This window comes from Channa argus, chromosome 2, assembly GCF_033026475.1.
Source record: "Channa argus isolate prfri chromosome 2, Channa argus male v1.0, whole genome shotgun sequence".
Taxonomy (NCBI): domain Eukaryota; kingdom Metazoa; phylum Chordata; class Actinopteri; order Anabantiformes; family Channidae; genus Channa; species Channa argus.
Window position 1 is genome coordinate 27,060,606 of NC_090198.1, and position 18,864 is coordinate 27,079,469.

Genomic DNA, 18,864 nt, shown 5'->3' on the forward strand with positions numbered 1-18,864 from the left:
TGAAATTATCAGGATAAACTACGTTACTAAGCAGTTGCTAAATTAATTAAGAATTTCGCCAATAGTGAAGATTAATCCGAAATTAAACATTATTTGTTTTCGCCTGCACGTTGTACTGTTTTGCGGTTTGTTTGTTTTTTAAAAAGTGAAAATTCTCAGGGTTTCTTCTACCATGTTTGCATATAGCAATTTGTTAACCTCTGCTTTAGAATGAATGTTGATCACAATTACTATAGATCACACATTATCCATCAGGGATCCAAGGCCTCAAGTCAGATGTGGTAGACATGTATGCATGTTCAAGAGTAATCACATCATACTGGGATTTTAATATTGTTTTATTCAATTCAAAACATAAGTCATGTGCAAATATTTGATTAAAACAGGCAGACAGTAAAAAAAACCTCATTTTGAACCTTAAAAAAAAAAAAAAAAAAAAAAAAAAAAAAAACCTTGATATTAAAGTTTAAAAAGAATAACAGGCACCAGTTGCAAAGAATACATCCAGACATTATGGAGTGACTTTCCAGACATTATGGAGTGACTTGGTGGCACACATAAAAATTGCAGTTGAAATGAAAGTTGCAATTATTAAAAACAAAAACACAAAACAAAAAAACACCTTGATATCAAAGTTTAAAAAGAATAACAGGCACCAGTTGCAAAGAATACATCCAGACATTATGGAGTGACTTTCCAGACATTATGGAGTGACTTTCCAGACATTATGGAGTGACTTTCCAGACATTATGGAGTGACTTTGTGGCACACATAAAAATGGCAGTTGAAATGAAAGTTGCAATTATTAAAAAAAAAAAAAAAAACTGACCTATTTTCTACATTATGCAGTCTTGTGATTTTGTTTCAGCTTTGGACTGCTCTAAAGTAAAGTTCATTTTCTCACAGTGCAGAACAACTGCAACAAAAGGGACAAATTTAATTTGACAACAATGACAGCTTGCTTCATATTGCCCGAGATAAAAATTAAAACCACCATTGTCCTGTAAAATCATACAATTAATTCCTGCTAGGTGAAGGAGCATGACTCTGCAATGGCTCATTCACAAAGAAACACCTTCAGTTGAATTGTACCCCTTTTGTTAAGCCATGGGCAAGATAAAAATGACTAAAAGCAGGATTGTGTTGCCCTCTAGTGATTACATAACAGGCACTGCAGCTCACAACCTGTAAGAAAAACAGTTAGGCCACATCAATGTTAAACTTCTGAGAATTTCAAAGACTATAGCATCTTGTGCAGAAATACAAATCCATGCATTCCAGTTTGGTTTATGAGATTAAGTTACAAGTACACAGTAAACACATGTTTAAGGCTAATACTTGAAATTGGTATGTTTTTGTAGTCTTACCTTAGGTTTTATTTGGGAATTCCAGCCACAATCTCAGACTCAATACCACAATGATCTGATCCACGTAGGAATTTAAAGAATCCTGAAGATCAGAGGACAGTTTATATTTAAATTAGTGCAGTTTAAAAAAAAAAAAGTTAAAGTTATTATTATGTACACGTTCTTCATGGGTTAAGCTTTGTGACATTTTAAGAATGTTAATTCAACACTTAAGGTTTGTATACATTTGATTGTATTCCATGCACATGCATGCACATGAATAGGAGTGCTGTTTCTTAAAAACACAGAACGCTGCACGAGTAGTAACTCTAGGCTTCGCTCACCATTATCACCCCAGTCAGTGTTCCAGGAGTTTGCACAAAGCCAGTAGGGAACACCATTCTCCTCCCCCCATCCCAGGATCTTGATGGCATGACCACCCACAGCAGACCCAGACACATGTTGGTACACACCTGGAAAAAGGGTAAAGAAAACAATACAAGAGATATCCAGAGCAAATCCACAGTGTTTACCCTGCACACATGCAACCAGTATCATGCTTTTATGCTGCAGTTGTCTGTCAACAGTGTATGTGTACTCACCAGTCTTGTACAACACAAAGTCTTCATAGACTGTAAAGGCACCTTCTACTGGACCATTCTTGTAAATCTCAGACTGAATCTGCACCATATTTGCCAGCACAGTGTAAGCGGTTTTACCTGCAACACATGTTGAGTAAGGAGCCTACACTTTGCAGACAGAAGAGTGACTGAGGCAATGGAGTGACTGGATACATGGATCTAACAAATACTGTGCATGTAGAAGTCTATAGAAATGTGCCTGTTAGTGAACAATTAATATGAAGGCTTTATCCAAGTGGACAATACCGATATCCTGATTTACTAAAAGCTTTTAATACACTAGCAAAGTAACTGGAAAGTCTAAAATGAACCTATTCAAAATATACATGCATTAACTCATTTTCTGAAATAAAGATAAATTGTGCTTCATTTCAGTTTAACATTTAAACTGTTGTATTTACTGGCATAACCAACATATTGTGAGTATTACGGGAACAAAATCTACCTAGATTTGTTCTTGGACACTGGTGAATATGTAGGCACACAGAGTTAATGTTGGAATGCTTACTCCTAACCCTCCCAAATAGTTGTTAATTTTTAATCAAACGTCTCACCAAAACGCTTGTCTTTTTTGTAGTTGGGTGTGTATCCAGTTTCACACTGACGGACACACTTTGGTGTGTCTCCACCCTCTCCAGTGCAGGGGGGTCTGCTACCATTCACATGGTGCTCACATGGAGCGATGGTGTAGGGCCTGCAACCTACAGACACAGTCAGAATTGTAGTTGTAGCCACAGAAGAAGTCTTGCAGACAAACACATATTACAGCACTCACCAATGTGAGAGTCATAGAGCCCTCCGCTGACCAGTCCCTCTTGGGTCCAGAAGTCCCAGGCAGCTGAAGGATAGCCACCATTACATCTTAGAGGCAAGGAAAAACAAAGATGCTTGAATACCAAATCTATACCCCAACTCAAATCCCTCATTTCAGAGAATTATTTCCTCACAACACCCAAACATTGCAAATATCCTACAGTATGCTTTACCACAGACAGTTAAGGCAACCATCTGCTGAAGCCATCTGAACAAATGCTCTTACCCAAAGCCACAGCTGTCACAGCAGGTCAGCAGATCCTCAGCTGAAATCTCCACATTGACCTTGCCTTTGCTTTGGATACACACACGGTCTGAGATGGCCTCTGCAGCACCAAATGCCTGTGGGCAGAAGAACCAGGCGACAGGTCCACACATAACTATCACATAGTGTGGTTATTGTTTTAAGCCTTTGCCACCTCAAAGTTTTCTCTGGCTAAATAAGGTTGTTCTGTGGCGTTCAAATTGCAAAACCCCTTCAAGCCAGCTACACACAGTCATATCTTTTCAGAGTTTATGTCTCACCCAGCAGGATCCACAGGAGCCCTGGTCTCTGATTTCCTTCAGCGTGGGACAGTTGGGCCACTGCTTTCTAGAGTCAAATTCTTTGGGAAGTGTCACATCTCCAGTATACTGAACCCTGCAGAGTAAAAATAACTCCAGTATTACCGTTTGCTACTCCTCTACAACCTACTGCTCTAAGGAGAGCAGAGTTCACTTAGTTGAGAGCACATTGCATGCATGACTTTACTAACAAGAGTATAAATCATTCAACTGGCCACCAAAAACTATGAGAAACTCACAAGACTGGCAGTTTAGGACCATTCAGCTTTGTACCGCACAGTTTCTGTATGTAGCTGCTGTCGACATTGTGGAAGTTGTGACCAGCCTGCATTGGAGACAGAGGGAGATTTAGGCAAACAGAATTGCTTATACCCACTAACATTTCCTGAGTTAACAAAAGAAAATCCATCACCTTCCAGGTAGTGTTGATCTTATTGATGTAGTTGATCATATCACTGGACAGTGCATGGAAGTTGGGTCTGGCCAGGCTCACCGACAAGCTGGCAGCCAGTAGCAGGAAGGCTGCAGACCACATTTTTTCTGAAACATTAAAAACATAAATACAAATGACCACCTGAGCCATGAGGAATAGTTTATTCGCAGCAAAATAGGGAGGTAATACAATGTCACCCCCCCCAAATTAAGCATTTTATGAAAGACTTAACTCACTAACTGAAGAAAAAATTTCCATGTTTTCACTTGCAATCAGCCTGAGACAAGGCAAAACTATGCACACAGCATCCAAATTACAAAACACACAAAGTAACATACAAGTAAATACACTGGGCTTCGGTTCCTATTTAAAGCACAAAGAAAAATAAATTCTTTGTACTGCAGAAAAATGCCACCAACACCACAATAGACCGCGTTTACTACATCAGGTGAAATTCAAAGAGTAGAGATCACCTCCATCAAACATTGTACTGCAGGCTATTAAACTGTAGAGAGAATGAGCGGGTTGCTCTATCCAACAAAAATCAATATCAATGCAGAAACCGTGCCCTTCAAAAAATAAATAAAAAATGCAGATGTTGGTCAATCTGATCAGCAGGACTTAAAATCCTTGTTTTAGAAAAGGAATCATTTTTCTGTAACCACACTTTGTTTCAAAATTAGCAAAAATAGGGAACATTAATTTGAATAATTCTGTTGCCAAACAATTTCACATGGACTTAACAGGCTTATATACACCCTTAATATAACTTTGGCACATTGTCAAACAGATTTTCCATACAAACACACGTTTCTCTTTTTAGGTACCTGTAACCTACAGTCAGCACACCTGCAAGGGAAACTCTTGTTTCTATTATGAAGAAGCAGAAGGGAATCTGAGACAAAGAAATCAATTCTAATGGCGACATCACATGACAAAAGCCAGTGAACCATCAGCTAGAAAGTACACACATAGGGAAGCAAGAACAGAAAATTCCTCTGCTCTCACATTTAAGTGTCATTGTGAAATCACCCACCATCCTTTCTGAAAACACTAAGAGTTCAATCTTGTTTAATGCCACAAAAAAATTAAATAAAAATTAAAACCCACATTTACTCCACATTACCTGAGAGGACAAAAAGAGCTTTTAGTGCCCATTTTAAGTGTATTTATAGTTTATGGTTACAGGTGAGTTGTAGAGAAACTGAAGTCTACCAGCTGTTGGGGGTGCTGTAAATAGAGGCTTTCAATTTAGATCAGATGATGCAGAAAAATATTACCTTCAAAAGGCAAAACAGTATGTTATCTGGGGGAAGTGAAACAGTCTGCTGACTAATTTCTATAGTTATAGCCAGTTCATAAGGAGATTAAAATGCTATACAAACAAGATGACTCATAGTACTACTCTTACTTGGCACCACACATTTTTCCAGTGTAGTTTTCTGAAACAAACAACCAGCTCATAACATGAGAAACAATAACTAAAATTTAAAAATAAATAAATAATGTGTGTGTGTGTGTGTTGGGGTGGGGAGGATTGTGAGTGTTGGGGTGTGTGAGGATTCAGATCAAGACAACCAGCTGAGTCATGGCAAACGTGTTTGTTCAAGTTCAACTGCTTTGCAAGTGGAACCAATGATCACATGTTACATGTGCTTTTAACTGGAGCTTCCTCAAAATCAAGTTCAACTACTTGATCTGTTTAAACTTGCTCACTTTGCTTCTTTACATCTACACTCGACAACAATGAGCAGTTCTTCTCTCCTCCGAAGTAAAATACCGCATTTCTGATGTGAAAAACTAACCTAATGTGCTGTGGTCGACACTAAAGCAACGGCTCGGTACATTTCCTGAACAGGAGACATAAAAAAAAGGAGCGTTCAGATGCTGTTAACCCCTCTGCTAGAGTAAGACGCATTTTACGGTTCTCAGCACATTTATCAAGAAGTAAATTGAAACTCTGATAAATCAGTTATACTGCCTGGTTGGTTCCTCGTTTGAATACTGACAGATAAAGCTAATTTCCTCATTCCTCATGATAATGCTGAAAGCCTCTTCAGAGGAAGTCAGATTCACTCAAGCAGGTGATCCAGGTCAGTTTCCACGTGTATTTAAACATGAAAATGTCCTTTTAGAATAAAATCATTTTGCACTTGTGGGAGCAGCCCTGCAAAACTGTATTGTAGGAAACTATATAGCCATATATAGTATAAAATACCATCTTCAGGTGATTCACGTTATATCAAGTTTGCTATAATCACAGATATGGCTGTAATTCAATAAAACAACTCTCAGCCAAATGTTTGTCTGAAAAAAAAATGTGCACTTTCACTTTCCATATCTTTGTTTCAATGTGCTTGAATTTTCAGTGTTAGGTTTCACATAAACATCTAAGTTTTGGATTTTAGCCTTTTTGTCAAGTTATTTTCCCCCCTTTAAATTCAGATTTTTGGCGATCATGTTTGATATGTCCCGATCATTAACGAACGGAAAACGTTCGTACATTCTAACGCTAGCTCCGCTTATCACCTTTGACCATGAAGGTGAGGTGGGCCAAGTTGTTAAACAATTGAATTATGAACACAAGTTACATGCTGAAGAGATAATCTGATCTCCGTATCAAAACAGCCGATTTCACTTGAGAACATTGATGAAACTCAGTTTAACCAGCTAAGCGCGTTGTTGTTGTTGCTCCTGCTGATGCTGCTTTAGCGCTAAGCACCTTAATGCTAAATGCTAACCGCTAACTCACCGTGTAAACAAACTCTAAATAAAAGGCAAAACAAAAGACGAGACGAAGAAGAAGCAGCGCTCAACTAAAAAACCCCGTTACCTGTTCTTGTTTACCAGGTGTCGTGTGTATTCAGCTCCAGGTCCCCGTCCTCCTTGTCCGTCAGTCACTGAGCAATTACGGGAGAAACCGTCCTACTTTAACATTTGCCCCCGAAACCACGTGACCCCACGAAGCGGTCACATGAATGCGGCTCATGTGATTGATAATGACATCAAACCGTCAGCAGCGCTCTTCCTTTTCTTTAACTCCTGTCTTTTTTCTCAGAAAAAAAACCACTCATCGGAATCTGGATCAGACCAGCATAAAATACACACAAACCCCCTAATATCCAAGGGATTCTGATGAAGTGTTAGTGGAGCCCAGCGGAGCCGCACTACTTCTACCCGAGGATAGAGGGCGCTACACACAGATCGCTGACACCCAGGATACTCAACTGGAATTAGACTTTAAAATACTTTTATTGAAGTAAAAGTACTGATATCACACAGTAAAAACATGTCACTATAAGTAAAGTACATCCTGCTGGAAACTATACGAAAAAGATTCATTTGTTTCATTAGCCTCTACCATGAATGCGACAACTCTTCCTGCAGTCTTCACAGATAAACATGAAAAACAAGAACTCATACAAAACAATTTTACATAACTGTATTACAAATGCAAAAATGAGCAGTGAACTTTGTACTGGGCACTGGATATTTCTTTGAGCTCTTTAACAAAAGAAACTTGTTAAGCAACTAAAACGTTCATGTTTGCCTTTCTCTCGGCATATGGGTTCAGTGCCCTGCATTTGTTTTGGAAACAAAATTTTAAAATGCCGTGTTAGCCTAGTATTAAAAGTATTCAATATATTTACATAAGTGAAAGTATTCTTACCACAATGTGGGCAGAGTCTAATGCAAGTAAAAGACATAGACTTGTTCATTCATGTTATCAACATCAGCAAGTTCAACGGGGTTTAAAGAATGTTAGTACTTGAGTAAAGAATTTGAAGTGGTGATTGTACTTGTAGTGAAGTATTTTTTCAGACAAGTGCTTAAACCTTCACTTGAAAGTGTTCACTTTAAATGCAAATAGTAAACCTTAGATTTATATGAATATAAGAGTTTTTACACAAATGTTGGGTTTACTGTCTGTGGTACAGTATTTGGTAAACGCACATCAAACTGGTTTAAACCACTCAAACATTTTGAGTAATTATTAATCACACGAGTCACTCACACATTATCACGCACACAAAGGGCTCATTGGCTTTACTAATATATTAGACTTTGACTAACTTAAATACATTGAGTTTTTAAATTGTCAGCTGATTGGCTGATTCACTTAACTCGGCACACTGTAAACCATCATACGGGATTTTTTCAACTAATATTTTTTAGACAATTTAGGTTTTCAAGCTTATTGAATTTATAAGTAGGATTTTTGAGTTTTTTATTGCCAGACGTTATAAACATTTGTTTTTCTGATTTGCTCTCGTAACTTGAAAAGATTAGTTAAACAATTGAACTGCTTTCGGTGATTACATTAAGTTTTAAAGAAACAAAACCAGCAGACTTCCCAGCATGCATTGTCTAACATGTAAATCACTGTTTCAGAGACTCTTTTTATACTTTGAAGACGACATTCATGAAGGAAACTTCCCATGTTTTTTTTAGAGCATATCACATGTAAATAGTTAACTTTCTCAATATTAATAAAAAAACATAGACATTTACGAGTAACATTAGGAGTACTCTCAATCTGTAGAACCAGAGAGATCTAACTCCTCAAAGTGAGAAAAGTACAGAGGGAAAACTACAAATATTGAGTGGGTAGTGTTAATAGCAAGTTAATAGGTAATACTTTACTCTAAAGCAGTATGTTATCTTAACTTTTAGTGAATTAGCAACTTCACCTAGATCAATGTAGGTTTTCAATTTTGCTTAGGAAAAGTGCGACAATTGGTTTTCTGACTTTTCTCAAGTGAAGTCAACATGTTCAGATTTACAGAGTCCTGCCAAAATGTAGCATAAAGCTGACTTTACAAAAATGCATTGACAGCAATGTATTATTATGCTAATATTTGACTAGTGGTACTTTAGGTTTAACATTAATTTCAAATTTTCTCATTTGAAGATGCATCTTGTGATTCGTGACTAAGCTTTTTTGGCTGCCCTCCTGCTGTGTATGGCTGTGCATCACTGACCACAGAGAACATACTGACGGGCTGACAACTTTCTCTTCCTTGTTTGAGTCTGTCACATGACTTCTGATTCGAATCCTGATGAGATAGGCAAAATTCAGTGAGCACAGCATTGCCAACTGTAATCACTATTTTAGCAGGCAAATTGTATGGGAGTAGATCTTCTTTTGACGGCCAAGTGAACAAAATCACTTAACTAATGACCAAAATCACACTTTCATTTTAGCACAGTTCATCTTGTATTAACAGCAGACGCAATAGTTTGTGGTTGACTTACAGAGAATTTGTTACAGAATCATTTACCCTGTGATTATCATATCTATTTACAATCATTAATGATTTTTCATTAAGACTTGCAGCGCTGCATTTCCATCTATCTGTGTCTAATCATGTGTGATCAATAAAACACAACAAGGCATTTTGGGTCTTCGATCAACACTGATGACTTTTATTTTGTCACATCAAAAGCACAGTCAACGACTCACTAACCACCAATCACAGTTGAAACCCTTGTAGAGATGAGGTGTCGATTAATGGAGGTCGAACAGTGACAACACGATGCTTCACTCAGTCAGAAAAACTAACACCAGCCCATCAAGGAGAACAAAGAATGTGAAACTCCTGCACAAAATCAGCTTAAAACACTCCACCGTGGCCGTGCACAGATTTAATAACAGTAAATGTGACTGAATATAAAAGAAGAACATAAAAAAATACAAAGTGAGTCAAAACAAGCAAAACGTATAATACACTCCAGGTAGAAAACTTGTTACATACACTATTATAAAGCAGACGGCTGTATTTCTATAAGGTAAAGCGCTGTATCCTGATGATCAAGCCAAGGCATCGTTGCAGGCTAAAGCATGTGCAGATACTTTTTAATCTGTGCATTAACATACATTTAACTCACTGGCTTATTGCTGTAGCTTACACTTGTTAGCGTGTGCGTTAACTTGTGTAATGTGTGCAAGTCAGTTACACTAAGTGCTTCCTTTCTCTATGGTAACAGATACACTATGTCTCTGGCATCTTGTAACATGCAGTGACTCATTTATCTCTCAGCAGGCTGCAGCAAGTGGTTCGATGAAGCAGTTCTGATTTTCTATCTACTTTGTTTCGTTAACGGCAAATTACAGCATATTATCAAATGGCGGCGCATGTTTTAACACCTCCAAATATGAGCAGATCACTTACTTAACAGTTCCATCGATCATAGACTTTACAGTTACTATTATGTTTGGAAACAAACAAATAAAGTAAAATAAAACAGCACCATAAATGAAAAACACAAAAATGTAGGGAAGACAGATATTGTTGAATATACACTGTACCACGTGTCGTGGATAAAATGACAAGTCACATATTAAAAAGTAATTGCTTTGATTCATAACACTGGCATTAACAAAACATGAAACCCACAGCAGCACGTTGTTTATAAAATAAAACCTCTAGTTTACCTTTGTTCCGTAGCTACATTATTAAGAATTCTTATCATTCAGCTTCTCACTGTAACAAAATGTTTATCACATGGAATTTCAGTTCAACTGAGGTAGGAGGTTCAACTAACAGAACGGCTGAACACATAACTGTGACTTGACAGAAGAAAACCAAAGTCATTTAGAGTTCTCAAAGGAGTCTTAGTTATTTTGTACTGTATGTCATTTTATAAATAATGTCTAATGGAGACTGAGATTTAAAGTACAATGTTATATTATATATTCAGGGTCCACAGACAATTGTTGCTACCCCCCAAGTTTCTAAATAGGTTTCTGGATGTCGGAAGACTTGTGAAAAACTGCGTGGAGAGGACTGTTTTATATTAAGCAGGTCATCTCTGAGACATGTAATTGGATTTGAGTAGCAAAACACACACAAAACATACACATTAACAGAACAAACATAAACTTTAAGTATTAATATATCTTATTTAGAATTTATTCGTAGAAGGTTTTCCCTCTAAACGTTGCTCTCCATTTGTCTCATAGGACAGACATGTGGATCAACGTGTTTTAGAATTTCACAAACTGTAAATCCTGTCTTGTGTGTGAACTAACCATCTACTGTACAAACAGTGTGTAACTGGGTGACGGGATGAATGAGTGGCTGCCTGAACAGGGTGCACGATGCTTCGTTGTAAAAAAGGAAATTGCACGCATAATAACATCAGTGAATTAGACACTGTGTAATGCTCGGTTTGCATTAGATTTACTCATACATAGGTTACATTTCATAGGTCATGTGTTTGATTGTGTCAGATTAATTGGTCCTATGTAAATAAAAAAAAACACTGGTGAGTGGTGTTACAAAGACTGTGCTCAGCAGCTGTGCTGATAAGTTACTGTAAACTAGTTCAATTTCCTGATTCTTTTAGAAAACTCTTAGACAGTAAGATCCAACTAACACTTCAGGAACTTTGGCTTAATTTTGTACGACTGTTCGTCCTTTGTGATTACATTACACAATCCAGTGTCATCGTAATAATCCCCTTTAATAAATTCTTTGTAAAGCTCGACCGAATGAGCCGCAGACTTTGCTGCGCTATATTTTCCGTGATTACTGATTGAAGAATTGTGATTCACTATTTTATTAGCACCTGTGAAAGTTTTCTTTTGATGCCTAACTCAGATTTATAATGTAACTACTATTCAGACGCTTAGAGTCAAAAAATTTCCAGCAACTGGTTGAACTGAACTGGAAAAATAAATTTGCCCACATTTTTTCCCAGTTTGGACAACTGCGGTCACTGGTCAGATGGCTTGCATAGGAAGCAGATCGATACACATGAATTTGCAGAATGCTTCTTTTTTCACATGCCTGCAAAGAGCATCACATGGGAAGAGGTTCATACTATTCAGCTCTCCTCCATGCAACTGTTCCAAACAAGCGAGGTGTTGCAGCAACATGATCCCTCACCAGCTGACCACGTACAAACATTGCTAGTGTTATCTGGAAGAATGATCAAAGTCACGGAGGTACCAATGTTAAGATGTGAAATAATAATATCCCTACACAGGTCAGCAAAGGTTTTGCTACTGTGCCTCTGTATCTGCACATCCGGAGAGAAACATAAATGATTTCTACTGAAAAGGACCCTATAGTTCCTGACCACTAAGTATATCTTAAACTGCTAAAATGAAAAAGACATCATTCCCCACATAGAATTTGACTTCCCCTTCCCCCCTGTCCTCCTTACACTGCCCTCTCTCTGCTGTCCACAAACTGGACCATCTGTTTGCGAGCGTGAGAAATGACTGGAGTGAGTGGAATGATTGGATCACCAGGTGTAGCAGCACCAGGAGTGGATGCACCAGGAGTGGATGCACCAGGAGTTGAAGCTGCAGGTGTAGACGTACCAGGGGTCCCACCTGGAGTGGTGCCTGGCGTAGTACCTGGAGTGGCAGGAATCACAACGACAGGGGACAGGCCTGGACTTTCGGCACCAGCTCGGGCCTCCAGTCGCGGGGTGGATGTGATAAAACGCGCCTCCCGGATCCGGTAGGGACTTCGGTAGGTGGAGATGGGTGACAGCTCGGAGCCCCAGCCGAGATAGCTTCCGCTGGAGGGGGACTGTGGATCTGCGCTGAAGTACAGTGTAGGACTGGACTCTCCAAGGAGCCCTCCTTTTTTTTCTGGGGAACTAATCAGGAGAGGGGAACGTCGCTCAGGTGACCAGGCGGGAGTCTTGATGTCCAGAGAACATGCAGAGGACGAGGCCTCGGTCAGAGTCGCGGCTTGGCTGTCGATGTGTTGCAGGCTGTGCCGCGGTGATGAAGGCGTGGGTGAGCCGTAGGCAGCGCTCTGAAACTCCTCGTCACCTATCAAAACAAAACCCCACCCAAATAAAAGTCAAACTGAAAGCACCCTGTAGCAAAGTAAACATCTAAACAAGTCAAGACTCAGTCAAAATAACTCCAACGTTCTTTTGTTTTTATAGCACTCACCTATCAATCATCTGCATGAATAACATCTTAAACGTTCGGTTGCTACAGTTACAGTTTTTGGGATTAAAGGTGATCGTGTGCAATAATTTACATCATTTCATATTTCGGTGTGTGTTTCTTGACTGTGTGCACAGGTAGAAGTGTTCCGAGCTTATCCGACCTTTTCCCTCTGATGCTGGACCGCTGTACTCTTCGTCTGCGCTCTCTTCAGGAATGACCTCCTGGACAGGAATGACCTCTGGAAACCTTCTCATATCCTGTATTGTTGTGGGAGGAGCCCTCCTCACAGGTCTGGCCACTGCACAGGTGGGAGTTGGCTTTGGTGGCTGGACCACCTCTCTCACCTGGAGACAAGCACAAGCAGCCACATCACAGACTGCAGATGGAAAGAACTGAAAGTGAACTGCACAGATACGTCATTATTAGAGGGACCAAAACTGCTCTCATTCCTCTCACAACCACATAGGTTAAACACATTCTCATGTGTTTATATTGACTCTTCATGTTTGAATGTTTGTGACCTATGTGTTGTTTTCACACCAAATTAATTTTAAAATCTACATATAGCACTTTACAGTGTGAGTTTGTTATATCCTGTGTCACCTGTTGTGGAGCGGGTTGAGGAGCGGGTTGTGAGATTCGAGGGACTTGGGGTTGAACAAGTGGAGGCTGAAAAAACACATCATAAAGAAGAATAAGAAAACTTTTCAAAAAGTCTCATGTCGGAAACCAATCAACCTGAGCAATGCAACAAACCCGTGGGACATAAGGTTCATCAGGGGAGTGAACTTCTTCTGATAGACCCATCAGTCCGGCCAGTCCTCCTTCGCCATATGCCGACCAGATCTTCGTTACGTCGCCAGTCTTCAGGGCTAATCGGATCAGCAACCAGTGGTGATGTTTCCAGCCCTCCCACTGGACGGGAAGATCCATGAGGGTCCCGCCTCCTAATTACATTAAATCCCACATACATTATGATAGCAGATACACTGAAATGGTACGTATGCTACACAGAGAACTTTACACAATGGACATACCAGACAGTGTTGCATGGTGATGGAAAGTGGGGCTGACTTTCTCCTCCAATGACAGTGTGGATCCACGCTCTGTGCAGGGTCCACCTATTCCCCGGTGGCGAATACTCTGGAAGATCTCAAAGGATTTAGGGTGAAGGAAACGATAGTACAGCACCAAGGATATCACTCCTGGACAGAGACAGAGAGAGAGAGATAGAGAGAGAGAGAGTAAGAAGTAAACAGAGGTAAGAAATGAGGAGGAGTTTTAAATGAAAGTGCAAGTGTTGCAGCTACGTGAACATACAGATGTGGAAGATGAGCAAAGAGCAAATGTGTTTTATAGTTGTGCATGGATATACAGCTTTTATACACTATGGCTGTGCGACTAACCAATGAGGAAGCTGCAGAACACTGCAGCCGGGATGCCCACAGTATCCCAGGACACCATGGTAAACAACCAGGAGGAGGCCAGAAGAAGAAACGCATTCTCTACGAACATGACCTGAGGAAGGAACAGACGCAGACTGATTAAACTCTCGTGCCCTACAGAATCCCTGCATGTGTTCAGACAAACTGTGGAGAGCACGGCATGGTCGCAAACACATACATACCAAGTAGAACCCGGCCATGCGGTATCTCGACTGACCGTACTTTACGTTGAGGAAGAGAAAGATATGAATGGCGCCCAGAACGAGGTTAAAGAGTCTCCATCGATTTGTTGATCGTATGATGTCCGTCTGCTGAGACACCATCCAGAAAGTCGCACCAAGCCAGTGCACACCTGCCACAAGCACCCAGGTAAGCATTAGGCTCGGATATATCCATCCATCCGTTATCTTAACCACTAGTTTAAGATTCATGACTTACCAATGACTCCCAGGATCCACTGTTTGAAGATACGAGTGAAGAGCATGAGAACAGCGAATCGGGATCCCAACATACTCACCTGCAGACAGAGAAAATATCAGGTTACGCAAATAAAGCCAAAAAACACACAGTCAAAATTTAGTGCGACCTCCCTTTGCATTTTGCACATCTTGAACTATCTTTTGTAAAGTATTTTTAAGTAACCTCTTGGTATAATATACCCAGCTCCCTTCACTGTCTTCTTATGTCTTTCTCTGTCCAGGTGACATTCCGTGATATTCCAGTCTAGACTCCCCAGAGTCCAGACTATCATGACTGTCGCTGTTTTCTTTTCCAATCAATTTGGACAATTTCACCAACACCACTGGCAGAAACGCAGCCCCAAACCCTGACAGACCCTCCACCATGTTTCGTCTTACATAATCAAGCTCCTTCAGACTGTGAAAGAACTCGGCATCAAGAAAAAAAAACATCTCATATTTTTGACCCGTGAGAGTTTAAGACATTCTAAGTGTAATGGAAGGTCTCTAAATGATTGTGATTTTAGCCTGTTTTGTTCTGTGTATTTTATTACTTTTTACATACACTGTATATGTTTAGTTGTATATTAATAAGGAGATTGAAGTAAACATTTATAGTCATCACAACACTGCTGAAACAACAACCTCAAGACTTTTGCATACAGTAGTACTGTATTAAACTGCCGTACAGCAGCAGACTCAATGGACACGATTTATCATAATCAGAGGTTTGTTGATTGTTCACACATTCCCAGTGGTATTTTCCAGCAGGGCATGTGGTGCTGGCTCTCTTCATTAAATGGCTGACACATTGGTGTGGTCAAAGGGAAGATGTTTGCCTCCCTTTCCTGCCATTTCTCAAATATAAACAAAATACTTGGACACTGCTGCACTGAAGGTACAAATTGTCATGCTGATTTGTTTCAGGTTATTTCAATATGCCCACCCTCCACAGCAGTCGGCAGAGAATGGCAGCCGGGGTCATCTGTAGGTGTCCCGGTCTGATGAGTGAACAGGCCCTGGCATAGAGGACCAAGGCCCAGGCGAGAGATAACAAACACACCACAAAACACACTGAGGCTGGAGGGGAAGCGGAAAAGAAACACGGTTGTTTATATGTTTGATCGTGCTTAGTATGAAATGTTACTGACTATCCACAACATGCAACACCTTCTTTTTAAAGCTTTTAGTTTGTGGAGAACTGGTTATAGTCAAACAGGAAGTATGGTACATACAAAATGGTCCCTGCTATCTGTAGCCTCGTCATCCTCGCATGTTTGAATATGGACGTACATTTGATTTGAGTCCTTTCCTTTACCTGGAGATTTGATTCCTATATCAGTACAGATGAGCACATAGGTCTGCAGCAGAGTCTCAGGGAGGGTGACCACCAACGCCTCAAACAGTCGTAAGGCAGAAACATCAGCCTGCTGCATGATCTCACAGTAGACTTCCTCATCTGGCAGACGCATACACTCCCACAGCCTTTGAAAGCCGGAGATGCAGATAAACAAACAGAGAGAGATGCATAATAGCATCCTCATAATCATCTTACAGTAACAGCATCAAACATTTAACAGGGCTGCAGTTGCTCTGACTTTTTTATACATTTATCAAGGGGGATGTAAACTTCTCTCTTCCTTGATTTTCTGTTTTTTACTTAAACTTTTTAATACACACCTTGACATTTTGTTTTTACTTCATCGGATAAAAGAACATTTGTTTAGACCAGTTTTAGGGTTAAGTTTGCATCCCCTCATACACCAATCAGAAATAACATTATCACCACCTGTGCAATTTAATGCAATCCAATACAGCAACTCTGCCATGAAGTCTACTTTTAGAAGGTTATAAATTCTCAGTTTTTAAGTTGAAACTGTCAGAGAGGTGATAATTCTGCTAAGTACTTATTCTTGAGATCAAAGTGGGTAGTGGAGTCATACTGTGTGCACACGCAGTCTACCTTTTAAAGATCCCCAGGTGCAGTATGTGTGTCCAGGTGAGAGACTTCCTGCGGATGCGTCCATCTGAGAGGTACCACAGGTAACTGAGCCATTGGGGGCCCCAACCTGGGAAACACGGAAAGAGGAAAAGCCAAATCAGTCCACCATATCTACCCGTCTACCTGTCTGCATGACTGTTATTGATATCGTCTCACCTGGCAGCAGGAACAGGGCAGTGAAGCCTGCCAGGTGGGCATAGCAATAGTTGTGACCCACCCACAGGTAGTACACGAAGCAGTAGATCACTGGGGAAAGACCGAAGACACACACACATGTGTGACACTGTCATAAAGTCTGAGGTGTCACAAAAGAGGTGGTGATATGTAACCGTGTACTCAAGTATTGAATGTATATGTAGGATGTTGAAGTAAATGTTTCCCTGTAATGTTCCAAGGAATCTACTGCAATTTTTACTACTCTACATTCGTTAAACAGTCAGGGTATAATTGTTGGTTACTGTTCAGGTTTTGCGCACAAATTTGCCTATTTTTCAATTAAACTGTCTAAAAACAAACTGTGGGGAAAAAAAAGCTCAGTCGTGATATTAAAATGCTGTGTATTTACACATAACCTATAATGAAGTAATCACAACAATTGTACAGTAATACTATATTACTGACAGGGGACATCTGTAAAACATTCAACATGTAACTGATGAAACTTGATCTGTAGCGAAATAGTTCCAATTTCTGGCATCCCTCCGAATATAGGACATGAATACTTCGTCCATGATTGATTAACAAAAAGTTTAAAACTGTAGTTTGATTTCTTCCTCTCTCTCTCTCCATGTTCATGCATAACAGTAAATAAACTGTAACATTATGCTCTCGTGATCTGCTTGTCCAGGGACAACAGATGGACAAATTAACAAATGGACTAAACAAACGTCACGTGCGCTCACCAAGCAGAAAAATGTGACAGTAAAACTATGTTATGCTGATGCCCTTCATCATTTCTAGGAGGAGTTGCCTCTTGACTATTGACTTGACTATTTCGGCAGTGAGATGTGTTTGAAGTAGAAGCTTTTTATCAGAGGATGACTCCAAGATCAATTCACTGTTTTTGCTCATGTCCTCTGTCCTGCACTTCATCCCATCTAAGGATTGTGGACATCAAGGCAGCTGATGCCTCCTCTCCTCACACAGACTCTCTGCAGCTCTCCCTCCTTCCCTCCCTGCTTCCATACATGTAATCTGAACCGTTTTAGCTGCTACAGTACATAGAGGGGCTGTCCGGCCAGACTAGGCCCCATCCTGGGGGTACGCCCATCCCCTGGTCCATTCATGCACCTCCAAAGGGAAAAAAAAGGGGGGGGCGCAGAATATGACAACATGGCTCCGCTTTATTTTTTCTTTAGGATCCGAAATCGTGCAGCTGTTAGATGGAAACTCTGGCATGAGTCTGCAGTTTTGCAGCATTGAGCCTTTCGTAACACGCAGGGGATAAAAATAGGAAAGAGGCGCTGACTGGTGCTCACTGCAGGATCTGATCGGACTCTGTTCTTCACGCAAACACAGCAAGATGTGCAGATGTGCGCACACAAAGTCTGATAACACAGGAGTCACATGTGACCCAACAAGCCCAAAGTGACACAGCAGTCTGCTTTAATGTGTCTGCAGTGTGTGTGTGTGTTTGTGTGTGTGGGTGTGTGTGTGTGTGTGTGTGTGTGTCCCAGGTAGGACTCACGCGCCGTCCTCTCTGCAACGATGAGGAATGCGGTAAAGAAGAAAACGCAAACTTGGCAGCAGGGCGTGCAGGAGCCCTCGTGGCTCGGAGTCGCCGTGTAGTCCCTCATGGCGGGCTGGAAATCGGGTTTACAGAGACGGACTGTATGAGTCTGTTATCCGCTGTCGTTCTGGTCCCGGGCGGGAGTCGGTCCAGCTGCAGCAGCCCGCTCTCTCCGCACCGTGCGTCCGTCCAGGCGTCACCGCCCGTCCCGTTAAAGCGGCAGGGCTGCGGATGCAGGAGCGTGACGGTGGCGCTAACGTGTTAGAAATAACCCTGAAACTATTACGATCAGCTTTTAATGATCAGGTTTTACACGTTTATTGGAGCAGTTTCTCCTTTTCTTCTACAGCATTTACTGTGGATATTCAGGGCTACTAAACGTTGGGTGTTTATAAAAACTGAAGTTATTAGGAAAATCATTTTAATCTAACTTTGCCATTCAAGCATAAAAGCTGCTGACAAGAATGAACTGAACTGATGACTGCAGCGACCAAACTCATCATTGAGGGACAC

The 18,864-nt window shown here is 40.5% G+C and overlaps 2 protein-coding genes across 3 annotated transcripts; both read right to left on the bottom strand.

Moving 5' to 3' along the window:
- Window positions 1–320: 320 nt before the first annotated feature.
- Window positions 321–6,788, bottom strand: ctsba (cathepsin Ba). 2 transcript variants are annotated; one of them, XM_067488535.1, is made up of 11 exons: window positions 6,631–6,788; window positions 3,777–3,904; window positions 3,604–3,689; window positions 3,326–3,440; window positions 3,027–3,142; window positions 2,763–2,848; window positions 2,542–2,688; window positions 1,949–2,065; window positions 1,691–1,819; window positions 1,368–1,449; window positions 321–1,185 (listed from the first exon to the last, which is right to left on the bottom strand). In XM_067488535.1, the coding sequence occupies exons 2-10, from the start codon at window positions 3,897–3,899 to the stop codon at window positions 1,376–1,378; spliced, it is 993 nt and encodes a 330-aa protein (XP_067344636.1). In that variant the 5' UTR covers window positions 3,900–3,904; window positions 6,631–6,788; the 3' UTR covers window positions 321–1,185; window positions 1,368–1,375. The 2 variants fall into 2 exon arrangements, with proteins under 2 accessions (XP_067344636.1, XP_067344645.1); XM_067488544.1 differs by having other exon boundaries at window positions 6,645–6,771.
- Window positions 6,789–9,394: 2,606 nt separating this feature from the next.
- xkr5b (XK related 5b) lies at window positions 9,395–18,706 on the bottom strand. Its single transcript, XM_067488577.1, has 13 exons — window positions 18,310–18,706; window positions 16,779–16,868; window positions 16,584–16,689; window positions 15,939–16,105; window positions 15,567–15,700; window positions 14,601–14,679; window positions 14,345–14,514; window positions 14,124–14,235; window positions 13,755–13,922; window positions 13,474–13,664; window positions 13,321–13,386; window positions 12,878–13,061; window positions 9,395–12,591 (listed from the first exon to the last, which is right to left on the bottom strand). Exons 1-13 carry the CDS (start codon window positions 18,416–18,418, stop codon window positions 11,966–11,968), a joined length of 2,202 nt encoding a protein of 733 aa, XP_067344678.1. The 5' UTR covers window positions 18,419–18,706; the 3' UTR covers window positions 9,395–11,965.
- Window positions 18,707–18,864: the final 158 nt, after the last annotated feature.